We start from the raw sequence: 18,263 nt of genomic DNA on the forward strand, positions 1-18,263 counted from the left end.
ATAGACTTTTTACTAAATTGTTGCTGTCATTTCTTGATTTACAATTCTACATCACCTGGATTACAGCTAACCTTTCAATATTTATGTAGGCCAAGAGTTAAAAATGTTTAGTATTGCCCTTTATGTTCCTCCAGATTTTCCTTATATTCAGGTTTTAACCGCCTTTACATTACTGCTGTTTCTAATCTATGTAGGATCTTTACTATTTTTGCATTTTTACCAGTCCCTTGTTTTATTACCTCACTTCCCTTGGTTGACCAAAGATGTTCAATTATCCAGTTACAGCTCTTGCCCTTCATGGGCATGTACTGAGCTACTCACATTTTGAACACCTCCCACTCTTCAGCTGCAGTTTTATCCATTGCAGCCAATTCTCTGCTCATCCATCCAAAGTCATTCTTGCCTAATTTTAAAAACCATGGTTTCATGACTCACTTAACCCTCAAACCTAGTACCTAATTTTACTGCAATTGTCAGCTAGGTGTTCCCAACTTAAATTTTGACTATTAAAGCCAATATGGTGTGATAAATCTGGTAATTTCTGGCTTTTGAGGATTAGAAATTGAGTATAAATGTGTTCATTGACTATCTGCTATACTTTAGGGTGGATGTTTTACATGGGCTGGACAATTGACCTGTTTGATCAAAACTAGTTACTGCAGTTAGTCTTCAACTCATGTTTGTCCTTCAAATGTCAAAGGGGGAAGGGCAGGGGGTGGTGGTGGTGGGGAGGAGAACAGGTATGAAAACTTTTAATTTCAATCTTCAAATTCAATGTTGCACCAGGCAAGTTAGATTCAGCTTACTTGTACTGTTGTAGATCTGATGTTAACTTGTTTTAATAGAGCAGATTGATCTACATCTAAAAGCATAGTGAACTCTACAACTAACATGCACTGCAATCCCAGCTCAGTAGTCAGAAGTCACAAAATTTAAGACATAAAAACAGGTCTCAAACAGGGAGCATCAAAAAGACAATAAATTGATACTTGTGCTTCTACTAGAAAGTGTCACTGTTAACATTTTGTCCTATTTCAATATAACACTTGGTAGTGCTAGCCACTGTTTAAAATGTATTACTGGAATACAATTAGTATATACAAATCCTATAGAAACATGGACGAGCACCCTCCATTTTATACCAATCTTCCAGGAATGCATCACTGCCAGCCTCAATAAAATGGCCATCAGCAGGGGGGAGCTGCTGAAGTCTTCCCATTATTCCCATCACAGGCAGACCAAGCACTTAGAACATGAGTGGACCCTGTGGAGACAAGTTGACCCCCCCCCCCACAACACATGTTGCTACAGGTCTCAGACTGTACAAAATGCATGATGGTGACAGAAATCAAAATTAGAAGCTAGATGCTTGACCATCTAATACCTTCATTAGTGTGCAGTTTAGGATAGAGACCTATTGTACCATACTTCAACCATGTCAAGTATTGCTCATGTTCTTTCCATCTGTGTTATTACTGAAATATTGTGTCCCTCTTCCTCAAGCCTTCAGACCTGCATAGGCTCACTACTTCAGCACAAATCCAGAACTTGGGATCACATCCCATTTCCCCCAGTTGCTTAAAACAATACTCCAAAATTCTGCTGGCAGTAGGATACCAGTGTGAATCAAGTTTCACCTCCTAAGTGCAAGCCAGCAAATGTGTTCTTAACAATTCAGGTTTTTTTGTACACCATTTGAATGATTCAGCTGAACTTATTCCATACAAGAACTGAAGAGCCAAGTGAGAAAAAGTGCTAAAATTGGACTTACAGTAGGGTACTGAATTATAAAGTGGTGTATTCTGAAGTGGCATGTTTTTACTTGAGCCTCCTCCCACTGGTCTAATACCATCAGTATATCCTTCTATCCCTTGTGCTTTATCTAGCTTCTCTGCTTCTGCACTCCAACTACTCCTTATGGTAGAAAGTTCCAAATTCTTATCATACCTTGGGTAAAGAGGTTTCTCCGATTGACTGGGTTTATTGATTTTTGGACTGTAGTTCTGGTCTTCCCAGAAGTGGAAAATGCTGTCAACCCTAACAAATGCGTTCACAATTTTAAAAGATCTCCAAGATGTGACCACTTACCCACCCCCCCACCCCCTCTAGTGCTAAAACTAGCAAGTTTACTGTATGCAGTATGTAATCCCTCTGATTTTGCCACATCACCTGCCAGGGGAGAGTGCAAGTGCTGCAGGTAACTGTTACCTGACATTTCAGCCAGAGGGAGTAAATATATCACACTGGCAGGCAAACCCCCCACACCTGCCAAGACAGTAGCACACATTTCACCACATGAATGTTAAAACTCAAAATTGCAAGACCCTGACTGCATAGTACTAGCAGAGTGGCACAGTGGTTAGCACTGCAGCCTCACAGCTCCAGGGACCCAGGTTCGATTCTGGGTACTGCCTGTGCGGAGTTTGCAAGTTCTCCGTGGGTTTTCGCCTGGTGCTCTGGTTTCCTCCCACATCCAAAAACTTGAAGGTGATAGGTAAATTGGCCATTGTAAATTGGCCCTAGTGTAGGTGATAGGGAATATGGGATTACTGTAGAGTTAGTATAAATGGGTGGTTGTTGGTCAGCACAGACTCGGTGGGCCGAAGGGCCTGTTTCAGTGCTGTATCTCAATAAATAAAAAAGGGACCCAGTTGTTGCTTCCCCAATACAGAGGTGGTCAGACTATTTTTAGTCACCTGACTAACTGGCTGTTGCGATTTGAGCTTCCAAAGGATTCAAATGGAGAAAGCTCCTGGCTTAAGACCTCTGTCTGCCCTCATCTCTCACCAGCTTTGGAAACCACTGAAGAGACAAACTCAGAAAAAGTCTCCTATGAATAATGTTTAAAAGAAACACTGGGCCCCAATGAAATGCTTCAATCAAGGACTACAGCCAGCTCAAAGCACAGTAACAAGAGACTGCCTCATTGTTCTACTCATCTTTTCTTCTGCTCTTTTCTGTCCCTATTTGAATGTGTATTGTGGGCATGTCATCTATCTGTAGGCATTAACTGAATTAGAGTTTAACTTTAAGGTTTAATAAATTTCATCTTTAAACCAAAGAAAGCCTGTTTGTGCTCATTTCTTTGCCTATAATTGGAAAGTTGTGAACAAGGATTCATAAAGGGGGAAGCTCAAAACACTTTAAAATTAAACCCTGTTACAAGAAGACCAGGTGAAGATAGTAACAAACCCCTAGACACCTCTCACCTGGTCATACCACCCTGAATTACTCCAGGATTGCCTACAACCTGCATTCTCAATGAAACTTTGCAAACCATGCAAAGAACTGACTGGAGAATGAAAAACAGCAATTTGATAAGTGGCAGATAATCTGTTGTGTTTTGATGGATAATTAGGCAGGACACTGGGAGAACTAGTGCTGTTCAAGTAGAAAACTAGGTTGTACATCCATGAGGGCAGACAGGCTTTGGTTGAACATCTCAACTAAAAGATGGTGCCTTCAATAGTACAGCACTGGAGCGTCAACCTACATTTTCTGATAAAGTCTCTATGGGGCTTGAACCACAATTTAGCTCATGACAATACCAACAGCTATAGTTGATACTTTCATTAACTGTCCCAGTTGTCTATGGAGTAGCTATTTTGTGCCACACTTGAAATAAAAAAAGTGTTATACTATACCTATTTGTACACCTTTATATCCATTGCTAGAACCACGGTATGCTGTAGCAATTCCCCTACCACCTCGTGCAGCTCCCCGTATAGTGCCCCGGCTCCCGAAGTAGGCTTGGTTTGGTCTTGGCAAAGTATTATTTTGCTGACTGTGGGGTAGAAAAACTGGGGTCCCATTGGCAACAGATGTCGTTTCTTCTGGTTAGAAACAAAGGCAAGGTAAATTTAAACAGCAAACAAAACATAACTCAAATTGTACATGGTATCACCAGGCATTTCTAAATATGCACAATCTGATCTACAGCTTTACTAGGGAGAAGTGAAGTAACTGGAGCATTAAAAGCATTCCTCACCATTTAGTTTGATTAAACATGCAAATTATTTCTAGCTATTAGTTAAAGGTGTTAGGAGTGTTTCAATTTTTTGTTAACTTGAGAATTTGGGTTTTAAAACAAATGGACTTCAGATGCTGGAACTTTGGGGAGGTTTTTTTTTAAAAAAAAAAGTCACCAGAAAATTTGGATTAGTTTGAACTGTAAACAGATACTGGAAGGCACCCGTTTTCAAATAACCCAGCAGGGGTTGTTTTTGACTTGACTTGTCACTTCTTTGTAAACCTAAGATTTATGGTTAAAGAAGCTTGCTTTCTGGAACAAGTTTTAGTTTCAATTTGAACTGTTTTTTTTTTAAAAAGCAATTGCTTCTTGACCTGCGAGAAGACAGCTCATCCCTTTCTGTTGAAAGAAATCCTGCAAGAAAGTTTCCCATTTCTTCCTGTATTTGAAGGAACTTTGCATTGAATGTGTGGGCACTGAAACCTGTTGCTGCATCTCTTGGAAAGCCTACCCAAACCTGATCACCTAGCAGCAACTGTTCGGTGAAAGATCTAGTGACAGCTGCCTATGTGCATTTGGGACACCTAACCAACACAAGGAGATCTTTCCATACTTTGTTTTCAGCCTCTATTCCTTCTTTGTAACAGCTGTATCTTATTTTTTCCCAGTTAACTGGTGGTGAGGGCTAGGATAAAAAGGGGCTTTATATTTCAATTTGTGTGTATTTTTTACTTCATTGGTCAACATTTGGTTTATTATAAACTGAATTGTTAAAGAAACCTGGTTAGTGTGCTTTATTCTGGGGAAAATTTAAATATGTTATGGCCTGTGGAGAAGTGGGACTAGAACAGAGTGCACTCCTCCCACCTTGGTCTCGACAATCGGGGGCTAGTCCGGCTTAATCCAATGCCAACTATGTCCAATTGAAAGTGGGGTAATAAATGCAAAAAGTAAAGAACCAGCTTTTGTATGTAATAAAGTCTAAACCAGAATGTCTTACAGTTGCTGCGACTTTTCTGGGGAAGGAGAATATATCTGAGGTGATGAGGTATTTAACCAAGGTTAGGCTAATTGCTTTGACAGTACAACTGGGGTTAGAGTTAAAACCAGGAGCTAAGAAATTAGACATAATTGAATAGCAAAACATCTGGAATTGGAAGAAAGCAAACTAGAGGGTAGTGCAGTTGAATTAGCTAAAATTCAGTTAGAAATGGAAAAAGTAGTTAAGCTTCAAGATAAACTTGAGTAGAAAAAGAACTGAAAACTTCAGCTAGAGTTTGAAAAAGAATTGACAATGAACAAAATAAAAAAAAAGGAATTCCTTCCATCTTTTTTGATTTGAAGACAAAAAAGTGGACTTGATGCTAATGAAGATTCTGGTGAGGAAGAATCTGACTCCAACCCAGGGCCCAGTGGAGAGCAGTTTAAATTTATACAAGCCATCCAATTTTGAGCAAAGGTGATGTAGAGGCATTTTTCCTTTCTTTAGAACATGCCAAACAAATGAAATGGCCAAAGGAAAGCTGGACACTGCTTGTGCAAAGCAGGTTGATGGACAGAGCTCATGAGGTTAATGCCATGCTTTGAGGCTTCTACAGATCAAGATGGCAAAAAAGGCCATTCTCACTGATCAGTTGGTCCTTGAAGCTTACTGACAGAAGTTTCAGAACCTCTGGAGATTGGGTGGGCAGACAGAATTTGAGTGTAAAGCAAATTAATTCTGACTGCTAGATATGGGCACTAAAGATGGAAGTCACAGATGAGCACCTTAGAGAAGAATTTAAAAATTCACTCCCTCCGTTAGTAATGAACCAGAAGGTTTCAACAGCCAGACAGCAAAAATTGCTGATTGGTTTGTGGGTGTGACAAACAGAGAAGGATAGACAGCAGAGTGTGAAAGGAAAGCAAGTAGCTGGTAACAAGAGACAGCTGGGAACGCCCCAGGAGAGAAGGGAAGATGGAGGGTGGAAGGGAGGTCCACAAGCTTAAGTGTCATCATTGTGCAGAATGCTGGAAGTTGCAAGGTAAACCCATGGGACTTACTGGGGTATACAAAGCCAATGTAGAGAAAGGGGCCTGAACCGAGAGTACAGCAGATCAGACTATAGCACTGAAGGCAGCTGTAAAGCCAAATGCAAAAAACAATTGAGTGTAGGGGTTGAGAATACCAGAGTTATAGGGAATTGTCAAAAGGAAAAAAGTAACTCTTTATCCCTCAAGGTGAGGCAGGCAGGCAAGTTTATATTTATATGCAGGGATATAGGAGCCACCCAAACTCCTTTGCTGGGGAAAAGGAGCAACAGTTCCACCAGAGAGCACACTGAATGCTAGAGATTTAGTGGATGGCATTGGCAGGCAGCATATACCTGTACCTTTCTATCAGGTGCACCTAGTGACCTATTGTCTGGAATTGTAACTGTAGGAGTTGTCCATAGTTTGTCGACAGTTGACCTACTCCTGGGGAATGATTTGGCCAGAACGAAAGCAGTCATGGAAAAACTCCAATTGAAGTTAAAGAGACAGAACAGTTACATGAAAAAAGGTTCCAGGAATTTTTTCTTCATGTGTAGTAATCTGAGCAATAGCTAAACAAGTTCCATTGTCAGAAGTAAAATTGACAGATGCGGAATCTGAAACTTTGGGGATTTAGTTAATCCAAAAGGAAATGTTTAATAAGTCTTCTGATCATGGCTCAGCAAGCTGATCTGGAGCGAAAGTGGCACAATCAGCTGAAACAGAAGAAGTGGAGGCAAAGAGGAGTTCCAGAAGGCCATTATGTTAAAGATGGGGTTCTGGTGAGGAAGTGGAGATCTCCTCAGACCTGCAGGCAAAGAATGGATGGTAGTTCAGCAGATAATGGTACCAAAGTATCACTGGGAACTATTAAAAGGATAGTACATGAAATTCCTATAGCAGGACATGTGGGGATCTGGAAGGCTAAATCATGTACAAGTCAACATTTCTACTGTTCAGGTCTTAAGGACATAGTGCAGTTTTGTAAACCATACAATACATGCCAGGTTGTGGGAAAACTGCAACCTGCTATAAAATCAGCACCTCTAATTCCCCGTTATTTGATAACCATTTAGTAGAGAGTTGGTAGACTGTGTAGGACCTTTCTTAACTAGATATGGATTACTGATTGATACAGTTGGAACCTTGATCCAACTGTGTGTCAAATATTTCAGAAAGTTGTGGGTAATTTGGGTATAACAGTTAAAGTTATCAGCATACCACCCACAGACAGAGCTTTAGAAAAAAAGGTACCATCAGACCCACAATGATGAGGGCATAGTGTCATGAATACCCCCATGGGGCTAGAATTTATTTTTTTTGCCACTAGGGATTCAGCTAATGAGCCTACAGGTTTTAGTCCTTTTGAATTAGTTTACAGACAGGAGATAAGAGGTCCTCTAAACCTTTTAGTTTAAGGAGGATAATCTTCCGTACTAGATTATGTATGTGTTCTGGGAATGGCTCACTAGAGCCTGCAAAGTGGCTCAGGAACACCTTAAAGCTTCCCAACCATGAAGAAATAGGCAGACAGGCATGCAAAGACCCAAGCATTTCAACCAGGGGATGAAGTATTATTACTGCCTTTATCAGGTGAACTGCTGAAAGCATGCTTCAGTGGTCTGTAAAGTGGTCAGAGAATCGGCAAGGTAAATTTGATTGACACCCCAGATTGCCAAAAAATAATCAACTGTCATATCAATATGTTGTTAAAACATTGCTGGGAAGAGGATAAGCAAGCACAAGCTATGACAGGTAGTAAGGACAGTGAAGGAGGAAAGGGATAGTGAGGATGAGGCAGAAAAAGGCTTAAACAATTCTCAAACTGAACCTACTATCCAGTTAACCAATACAGAATAAGACCTAACAAGGCTACTCACAGCATTTAAAGAGTCTATAGTGATAAGCCAGGATACACAACTTTAGCCACACAATGTGGATATAGGAGATTCTGTTCCTATACAGAGACAGCACCCTTACTGCTCAAGTCCAGAGAAACAGGCCCAGGTAAAAGCAGAAATCCAATACATGCTGGAAAACCACCTAATTGAATCCAGTCAAAGCAGCTGGAGTTCAGCAGTAATATTAGTGCCTAAACTTGACATTTACCTAGATTCTGCATAGACTACAGAAACATTAATGCAGTAATGAAGGCAGACTCCTACCCAACTCTGCTTGACAATGGGCAGTGCCATGTTTCTTACAAAAAGGATTGGTTAAAGGGATACTAGCAAGTTCCTTTAACACCCGAGCTAAATAAAATAGGCTTTTGTCAGTCTTTTCTATTGCTGAATGATGCCATTTAGACAGAAAATGTCCCAGCAACCTTTGAGATTGATGAACCAAGTGGTAGCCAGTGTTCCTAACTAGTTTACCTTGATGTGCTGGTATAGTGACACTTGGAAGGACCACTTGAAACAACCAAAAAGGTCTAATTTGTTTTTAAAAACAATCAGCTGATTTAGTAATAAATCTTGCTTTTGCAAATTCACCTTTGGCAAGAGTGACTTACCTCAGGCATATAAGGCAAGGACAAGGTTTGCCAACAGCAGCAAAAATGCAAGCATTGGTGGCGTTCTCTACCCTCAAGACTAAGTGAGAAATCATGTTTTGGGGGATGTGTGGTTTCTACTGAAAGTTTACCATATTTCAGCATTATAGCTGCTCCACTGACAGGTTTGCTACAAAAAGAAAGCCAAGGTAGTGTAGTCAGGGGAGTGCCAAATGTCTTGAGATGAAGGCCATTTTGATTAATGAACCAGTGTTGGCTGCTCGAAATTTCACCAAGCCCTTCAAGGTAGCAATTTATGCTAGTGACAGGGGGGGTGGGGTCAGTGCAGTCCTGTTACAAGAATTGGGCATAGAAAGGCCAGTGGAATACTTTTCAAAAAAGACTAAAATAGACAAAAAATTCCAGTGGAAATATTGTCTCAAGCATTTAAGTTTAATGTCCACCACAACTACAGAGAGTCATTGGTATATACTGATCATAACCCCCTAAACTATGGAAAAATTTAAAACTCAGAATATTCCCAATTAAGTTTACTATTACAGCCCTATTAAAGATTGTCCACATTGCAGGCAAAAATAATGTTACTGCAAATGCTTTGTGAATTTAATGGAGTTAAGAGTGTAAAGATGGTACAAAACAAAATTGCATTAACTACAGGTAAAGAATGAATGAGGTCAAGTGGAAAATTAACTTTTTATACATTAGAATGAAACATTTAGAGACAGTATTTCATTTCTCCAAGGGCACAGGTGTTCAGAGTTCCATTTTGTTAAATTGAGAATTTGGGTTTTAAAACTAAGGATTTCACAGATGCTGGAACTTTTTTTTTTTTTTTAAAAAGTCAAAGGTTTGGACTGGATTTGAACTTTAAAGAGTTACCAGAAGGCACCCATTTTCAAATAATCCAGCAGGGGTTGTTTTTGACTTGGTAAGATGTTTATCATGTGACAAGCCAAGATTTATGGTTGTCAGGAGGCTTGCTTTCTAGAAAGAAAAAGAGTTTGTTTCAATTTGAACTGTTTAAAAAGAAAAGCAGTTGCTTCTTGACCTGCCAGAAAAGAAAATCATCTTTCTCTTGAAAAGAAATCCTGCATCAAGTAAATTTTCTATTTCCTCCTGTAATGGAAGGAACCTTGTATTGAATGTGTGGGCACTGAAACCTTGTTGCTGCATCTCTTAAGCCTACCCAAACTGATCTTCAGTTCCTTCCAGGCAATGTTATTTTGGGAAGATCCTAGTGACGGTTGCCTAAACAAAGGACATCTCAGCATATCTTTTTAGCCCACTTTATTCCTTCTATTTCTTTCTAACAGCTGTAAACAAAAATCCCTTTCCCCCAGTTAACCAGTTGTGTAGGTTTGTGTGAAGGCTAGGATAAATAAGGGGCTTTATTATTTCAATGTGTGCGTGTTTTACTTAATTACTGGTCAAGACTTGGATTATAAACTGAATTTTGTTGATGGAAGAAACCTGGTTGATATGCTTTATTCTAAAGAAAATGTAGAGTACATGATTAAAATGTTCCCACTTATAAAAAGTCAAATATATGTTGTGGCCTGTGGAGAAGCAGGACTAGAACAGTGCACTCCTCCCACCTCAGTCAAAACAATGGATCAGCTACAAGTTAGACCCAAAAGGTTACTTTAACATCTTATCAAAAACAGTTCAGATAACACTACTGCATCAATACCATTCCCAAATATATTGATGATTTCAATACCTGTTAAAGAATCTTGTGTCAGTGCATTTTGCTCCACAATACGTGAAGACTGCAGAGACATGGGCTGGGGTGGAGTCTGTGTACTAGCTGTAATCAAACTTTGATTATATGCAGGAGAATATGGAGCATCAGATTTCACTTCCTGCTCACTTCGTGGCGGCAGGGGTGCATTCACATTAAACACCTGCAAGGCAATGAAAAATGTAACTTGATCATTCATTTCACTATTATTGTATTTTGCACTTTTTACTTTAGTCTAAAAGATTGGGCCATGATTTTAAAAGTAAAACCAGTCACATTGTTAACAGGAACTCAATATTGGCAGTACTTACTTTTGCAAGAATAAAAGGTGTGAAAAAAAAAGCTGAGTGCAAGAATGTACTTGTCAAAAGAAGTTACCCATCAATGTGCACCACCATTTTTTTCAGCTTAATTTTTAGATACCATTTTGGGTTCCTACTGCCAGATCAGAGCTTCAATCTGTGGTAGGCAACCAAGTGAACTTCAGAAAAGCTACTCAACCCATACATCCAAGAAGCAATCTCCACCCAGGACATCAGAAACCACTGGTACTGTAGATCAATGTCAATTCTCAGTTATTGACTTATAGGAAGAGCTACAGGGAATTCTCAAACCACTTAATCACTATTGATCAGTGTGAAGGGCCCTAGAAGTGCAACATACCCTCATCTCTACATCCCATATTTTGCACCCCTGGATGTTTGTATAATTTGACATTAATCCATGGGGTTACAGTACACATTCCCCAATTGCTGAACCTTTCCATCCAATCTTTCCAGACCCTTTAACAGGGAGAGCTTTGAGATTAGTTTTAAGCTAGAGCTAGCAAATTGGTTAAATAACATCCAACACATTTAACATTAAGAATTTGGCCATGATTACTTCAGTAATTTTTAATTGATCAAGTACCTTCAATGTTCAAGATATTGACAGGTTCAAGTCACAGGCAATGGACAAAGCTTCAGCACATGGCAGTGAATTGCCACAAGGCCACAGGAGTCTGTGGCCTTGGTTTCACATTTTTGTGGATGTCATTGGCAGCAAGCTTTGAAACCATTAAGGAAATAAAGTCAAGCATTTGTACGGTAAAGGGATATTCCAAGATCGCCAATGAATGGAAATCTCATTTGGTATCTGGCAAGTGTAAATCTTGTGTCCAAAAACAAAATGGTCCATCAAAATGGTATTATAACAGAGCAAAGGTGGATCTACAGAAAGGGGGTGGGGGGGGAAATGCAGCTCAAAAAGGGCTTTTCAAATGCTTAATCTTGTACAGCTCAAAGACCACACTTCAACACTACATGCTTTCAGACAGCCAACTTTAGAGAAATTGGCAAGCTCAGGGGGAAAAATAGAATGGTGGCAGAAATTTAAAACAAAAACAAGACTCAAGTTCAGGTCCAAGAGTTGTCACTGATAAATGCACATTACAAACTTATGCATAAGTTTTGTTGAATGATCTTTTCTTTGGTCTACTGACTAGAGATCTGAATTTACATTTAAGAAATTTAAATATTTTAAAACAGGATGACTGCTGGCAGCTCAAGATATCATCTAGTTTGCTACACTATCCTACACTGCAAAGACAGAGGAGAGAGACAAAATATCTGCCAATTCCCAGCAAGAACCAAGACCCAGGAAGTTTAACAGAGCCTCTTATTTTTTTGCAAACGAGAGAAACACTGTTAAAATGATGTTCTGAATCATTGTGACTGTCCTGAGACAAGCTCCTCCACATCTGAGGTTTTAAGCTAGTGTTTTCTCTGTAGCAGAGAAGCAACTGGACACTTGACACATGCAGACTAAGTTGGTGGGGGGGGGGGGGTGGGGGGTGGGATCTCTATTCCAGCTTTCAAATCCTGCTTGTTGACAGACCACCTACTCTGGCTACAAATCAAACCACTTTGGAAGAAATAATTTCATTCATTCACAGTGCTATCTCCAAGAGACTCAATGAACTAGTCATCCACCTCTTCAAACTAAAAGCCTCAGGACCACAGAATTCAGCTAGAAGCTAGCCAAAAATCACCAAATGCCACAGACCTTTTTTTTTTATAACATGGACTGTCTCAACCAATTTACCTTTGCCCACTAAGGAGTGAAAGTTGGCACACTGTTTATTAGTTTGGTTTAGGCACAATAAAGTTAACCTTTTTGGTTCTTATAAGAACCAAACACCTACTGATTTGGCTTGTACATCCACTTAAACTGGTTGTGGCTCAACAAGAGAAGAGAGGGAAGCCCTTCAACCCCTCACTTGACCATAAAACTGAACTCATCTTTGAACTAGAACAGAAGTCGAAATGGAGAATATTTTTCCCTACTCTGACAATGAGAAGTCAGTAAATGCCCCCAAAAATTCCAGTCGGATTAAAAAAAATTCTAAAGATTAGAAGGAAACTTTGAACAAATGTTCCCTCTACTGTTGAGGCCACAAAAATACCATTGAGTGAACATACTAATCTACTTTGTACAGCACACTCCCAAAACTACTTTTCATTACCTCAAAGCCTCCAAAAGCTTCTTAAAGCCCATCTCCTGCTGTCGTGTGCAGCAGTATCCTTCTACTGAAGGCTCAGATATTCCATTACACAAAGAGTATTCTACAAATTAAGGTAGATGGCTCATCAGGAGATTGACCACCATCAAGCTATTCTAGAAATGTACTTTGTGCTTAAAGAATAAAAAAAGGTCCAAATGATTAAAAATTCAAAACAGCAAATTGATTCTTCAGAAGGTACAAGTGTTGTCTGGATTTTCATTCCTACATTGGCAAATTAGGAGCAGGCAGTGCCAACTGAACCAAACAAAAAAAATATAGCCAGAGCATCTCCTAGTTTGATGTATGCAGTCACCTGTAAAAAAAAAAATCCATCCAGTAACTTCCATTTATACAATAGTTAACTCAAGGGTGTAACATATAGCAACCACCATTCCCTCCTGGGCAATAATTGCTAAATGTCTATGCAAAGACAGCAATTTGTCCAAGTTAAAACCAGTCTCAGCCACTCACAGTCTGCATAGCCTGAAAGGGTGTGGTCTTCATGCTAACTGCAGAATTGCTTACTGGAGTCTGGAGTACCCGTCCTTGGGATGCTGGAGTTATTGCTGTGCTTGAGGCAGTCTGGTTGTTAGGCAAAGCAGTCACCTGGTGGAATTGATAGATAAAGGAATCACCACTTGACACAAATGTTGCAATAAAAGTTTCAAATCTACTTCAAAAAGCTCAATTTGAAGGATCAGTTTTTCTCCACTCCATTAACTAATATTGGAACAGACGAATGAACACTGGAGCTTATGATTTAATCTCAAATATAAAATATCCCATGGGAGAGAGGGAAAAGTCACTCAAGACTCTAATGGAAGTTCAAGATTCCTGGAGCTAATGGCAGAATCAAGTTTCAAAAAAAAAAAAGTGGGGTGGGGAAGGGAAGAAAATGCTGGATTCCAGAGAATTTCAGGCTTGCTACCTGGACACAAGATTCATCAATTGCTATGTACAGATAAGAACCAAAACTCAACTAGCAGGACAAAAAAAAGACATGGTAGTGATCACCATTACCATCTCAGGTAAAGACTCCTGACTTCCCAGAGCCTGTCCACCATCTACAAGTGGGAAAAAAAAAATGCCTGGATGAGTGCAGCTCGACATCATATAGGACAAAGCAGCCTGCATTGATGCACTGACAGCAGTGTGTACCATCTACAAGATGCACTGCAACTCCTTCAACAGCACCTTCCAAACCTGCAACCTCTACCACCTAGAAGGACAAGGGTAGCAGATGCATGGGACCACCACCTGCAAGTTCCCCTTCCAGCCACACCATCTTGACTTGGAACTATATCACTGTTCCTTCACTGTCAGTGGCTCAAAATCCTGGAACACCCTCCCAAACAGTACTGTGGGTATACTTGGACTGCTGTGGCTCACTAACACTTTCAAGCACAATAAATGGTTGCCTTGCCAGTAATGCCCACATGAACAAAAATGTTATATCTAAAAAGTAGACTTGGGTTGTCTGAAATGCAGAAGCAGAGCACAAAACCATCCTGCAATTTAGCAGTAATGTCACAAATCTGGTTAAACATTGCCCAAAAGCTCTCAGGTCTTCTGAAGTACAGGTAGAGAAAGAATTTATCTCTGCAACTTACTCAACTTAAATATGTACTGCCAAAATGGTAAGGCTTCTCAGGAGAACATCCCTCCTGCCAAAGGGTATAAACCCAGTCTTAGACAGGTGAAGACATTGAAGACTAAAGTCAAAATCAGATTCACAAGAATTGAAGTTATCCAAAACACAACTAAGCAGAAGCCCAGTTGGAGAGGATGCAGCTTAAAATTGAACTGTCCATGGGAAATTAACAAAAATCAGGGTTACACAGTGGCAGTGAAATAAATTCCATCCAGTTGTTCAGTTATCTAAAAACCCTCATGGAAATAGTGGATGCCAGCTGATCAAGATGTTACTTATACATTTTCACATCAACTCTTGGCAACAGCAAGTCCTTTAGCAACAATAAAACTCAACCTTACCTGAAATCAGTACATGTGTCACAATTATAACCATTCGAGGTTATAATGTGTGCAAGACCTGTCAACTATACTCATATCCCTTGTCCAAGATAGAACCCCATGTTATCATCCAGGGAGGATCTTCAGCTCCAAATTGTTCAATAGCACAATTAGAAATTCAAAAGGAGATGATTCTCTCCAAATGCTAGTTTCACCCCCAATTTGAGTTCATCCCCCCCCCACCCCACTCCAAAAGATGACTATAGGTCAGTGAATAAGCTTTCCCCAATTATTTAGAACTGGACTTAATGTTTGATGGTAGTATGTACCATTTGCAGCACCAAGTCACCCAAGGCTTACCTGATTTACTTTAAATTTGTTCATGTAATGTGGGTATTGCTGGCAAAGCCAGCATATATTACCCATCCCAATTGCCCTCGAAGGTAGTGAGCTGCCTTCTTGAACGTCTGCAGTCCTTTGGGGTGTAGGTACAGAGTGCTGTTAGGGCGAGTTTCAGGATTTTGACCTCGTGACAGCAAAATAGTTCCAAGTCATGGTGTGGCTTGGAGGGGAACTTGCAAGTAGTATTCCCATGCAGCTGCTGCCCTTGTCCTAAGTGATGAGGTCACAGGTTTGGAAGGTGCTGAAGCAGCCTTAGTGAGTTCCTGCAATGCATCTTGTAGATGGTACACACTGCTGCCACTGTGTTGGGGTGAAGTTAGTGAATATTGTAGGTGGTAGATGGGGTGCCAATAAAGTGGCTGCTTTGTCATAGATGTTGAGCTTCTTGTGTTGCTGGAACTGCACTCATCCAGGCAAGTGGAGTGTATTCAATCACACACCTAACTTGTGCCTTGTATATAGTGGACAGACATTGGGGAGACAAGAGCAGTTACTTGCTGCAGAATTCCCAGCCTCTGACCTGCTCTTGTAGCCACAGCATTTATATAGCTGGTCCAGTTCAGTTGCTGGTCAATGGTAACTGCCAGGATGTTGATAGTGGGGATTCAGCAATGATAATGCCATTGAACACCAAGAGGAGAGTTAGATTGTCATATTGGAGATGGTCCTCACCTGGCACTTAAGCAGTAAGTAACATTCATGCCACACATCAGCCCAAGCCTGGATGTTGTCCAGGCCTTGCTGCATCTGGACATTAGCTGCTTCAGTACCAGAGTCATCATAAATGGTGCAGAGAACATCTGCACTTCTGACCTTATGATGGAGGGAAGGTAATTGATGAAGCAGCTGAAGATGGTTAGGCCTTGGACAATCCCCTGAAGAACTCCTGCAGTGATGTCCTGGAGCTCAGGGGGATTGACCAACAACCACAACCATCTTCCTCTGCACTAGGTATGACTGCAACCGGTCAAGAGGTTGCCCCCCCCCCCCCCCCCCCACTCCTACTGACCCTAGTTGAGGGCACCTTGATGCCTGTTCAGTCAAATGCTGCCTTGATGTCACTTGCCTCACCTCTGGAATGGAGCTCTTTTGTCCAGGTTTGAACCAAGGCTGTAATGAGGTCAGGAACTGAGTGGCCCTGGCAGAACCCAGAGTGTCACTGAGCAGATTATTGCTGAGCAAGTGCTGCTCGATAGCACTGTCAATGATACCTTCCATCACTTTGCTGATGATCAGGTGTAGACTGATAGGGCAGTTATTGGCCAGGTTGAATTTGTCCTGCTTGTGTACAGGACACTTGGGCAATTTTCCACATTCAGGTAGATGCCAGTGTTATAGCTGTACTGGAACAGCTTGGTTAGGGGTACAGCTAGTTCTAGAGTACAGGTCTTCAGTATTATTGCCAGAATGTTATCAGGGCCTATAGCCATTGCAGTATCCAGTGCCTTTAACAGTTTTGATATCATGGAGTGAATCCAATTGGCTGAAGGCTGGCACCTGACACTGGGGACCGCAGGAGGAAGCCAAGATGGATCATCCTCTTGGCACTTCTGGCTGAAGATTGATGCAAATGCTTCAGTCTTGTCTTTTGCACTGGTGTGCTAGCTTCCCCCATCACTGAAGATGGGGAGATTTGGAGCTTCCTCCTCCAGGAGGTGGTTTAATTGCCAACCACCGTTAATGACTGAATGTAGCAGGACTACAGGCCTTAAGTCTGATCTGTTGGTTGTGGGATCACTTAGCCCAGTCTTTTGCATGCTACTTCCACTGTCTGGAATGCATGTAGTCCTCTGTTGTAGCTTCACCAAGCTGACCTCATTGAGGTATGCCTGATGCTGCTCCTAGCATGCCCTCCTGAACTCAACCAGGGTTGGTTCCTCAGCTTGATGGTAATACTAGAGTGGGGGGGAAACACCAGGCCATGAGGTTACAGATTGTGGTCAAGTACATACTGCTGCTGATGGTCCACAGTGCCTCATGGATGCCCAGTTTTGAGCCACTTGATCCATTTGAAATCTGGTGGGTGTCTTCAATGTGAGGATGGGACTTACAGCTCCACAAGGTCAGTGCAGTGGTCACTCCTACTGTCATGGGCTGATGCATCTGCAACAGGTAGACTGGAGAGGACAAGGCCAAGTTGGTTTTTCCCCCTCACCACCTGCTGCAGACCCAGTCTAGCAGCTAAGTCTTTTAGGACCTGGCCAACTCAGTCAGTAGTGGTGCTACCAAGCCAGTCTTGATGCATATTGAAGTCCCCCACACAGTACATTTTGTGCCCTTGCTACCCTGAGCACTTCAAATTGGTGGTAAACATGAAGAACTGATTAATCAGCCAAGGTTGGGGGAGGGGGCAGTAGGTGGTAATTAGCAGGAGGTATCCTTGCCCATGTTTGACCTGATGCCATGAGACTTCATGAGGTCCGGAGTTAATGTTGAGGACTCCCAAGGCACACTCCTCCTGACTGTATACCACTGTGCTGTCACTTCTGGTGGGTCTATCCAGAGTGGGACAGGACATACCCAGGAATGGTGGTGTCTGAGATATTGCAACGTATGATTCTTGAGTATGACAGTCAAGCAACAGCCCGACTAGTCTGGGACAGCTCTCCCAATTTTGGCACAAGCCCCCAGGTGGTTAGTAAGGAAGACTTTGCAGGGTCAAAAGGGCTGGGTTTGCCATAGTCACTTCCAGTGCCTAGGTTGATGCTGGGTGGTCTGTCTAGTTTCATTCCTTTTCTTTAAAAGGAAACCACTATGAAGTCAGAGCGGCTTGCTAGGTCATTTAAGAGTCAACCACATTGCTGTGGGTCTGGAGTCTGGCCAAATGAGGCAAGGACAACAGATTTCTTTCCTGAAGGAAATTAGTGAACCAGATGAGTTTTTAAAAACAATTGCCAATTCTTTCATGTTCACCATTACACTAGCTTTTAAAAATAGCCAGATTAATTTAATTAATTTGGATTAATTGAAACCCATGACCCCAGAGCATTAGCCTGCAGCCACTGGATTACTACTCCAATGACATGATCACTACACCACTGCCTCCCCAGTGAACAGAGTATACAAACGTATACAAAAGTATGAAGCTGGTCTGGACTAGAGTCTTTGTACT

At 41.2% G+C, this 18,263-nt stretch overlaps 1 protein-coding gene across 12 annotated transcripts in view; it reads right to left on the reverse strand.

Moving 5' to 3' along the window:
* The window catches only part of caprin2 (caprin family member 2), an 80,022-nt gene that overhangs the window by 32,514 nt on the left and 29,245 nt on the right, over positions 1-18,263 (reverse strand). For 8 of the 12 annotated variants that reach the window (XM_068051024.1, XM_068051025.1, XM_068051021.1 and 5 more), the window contains 3 exons: positions 13,250-13,384; positions 10,216-10,399; positions 3,645-3,833 (listed from right to left, as the gene is read on the reverse strand). In XM_068051024.1, the coding sequence (XP_067907125.1) occupies positions 3,645-3,833; positions 10,216-10,399; positions 13,250-13,384 (508 nt within the window). The remainder of the gene's footprint in view (positions 1-3,644; positions 3,834-10,215; positions 10,400-13,249; positions 13,385-18,263) is intronic. The other 4 variants (XM_068051014.1, XM_068051019.1, XM_068051020.1 and 1 more) reach the window with 3 other exon arrangements.

The sequence above is a fragment of the Heterodontus francisci genome, chromosome 18, assembly GCF_036365525.1.
Source record: "Heterodontus francisci isolate sHetFra1 chromosome 18, sHetFra1.hap1, whole genome shotgun sequence".
Taxonomy (NCBI): Eukaryota; Metazoa; Chordata; class Chondrichthyes; order Heterodontiformes; family Heterodontidae; genus Heterodontus; species Heterodontus francisci.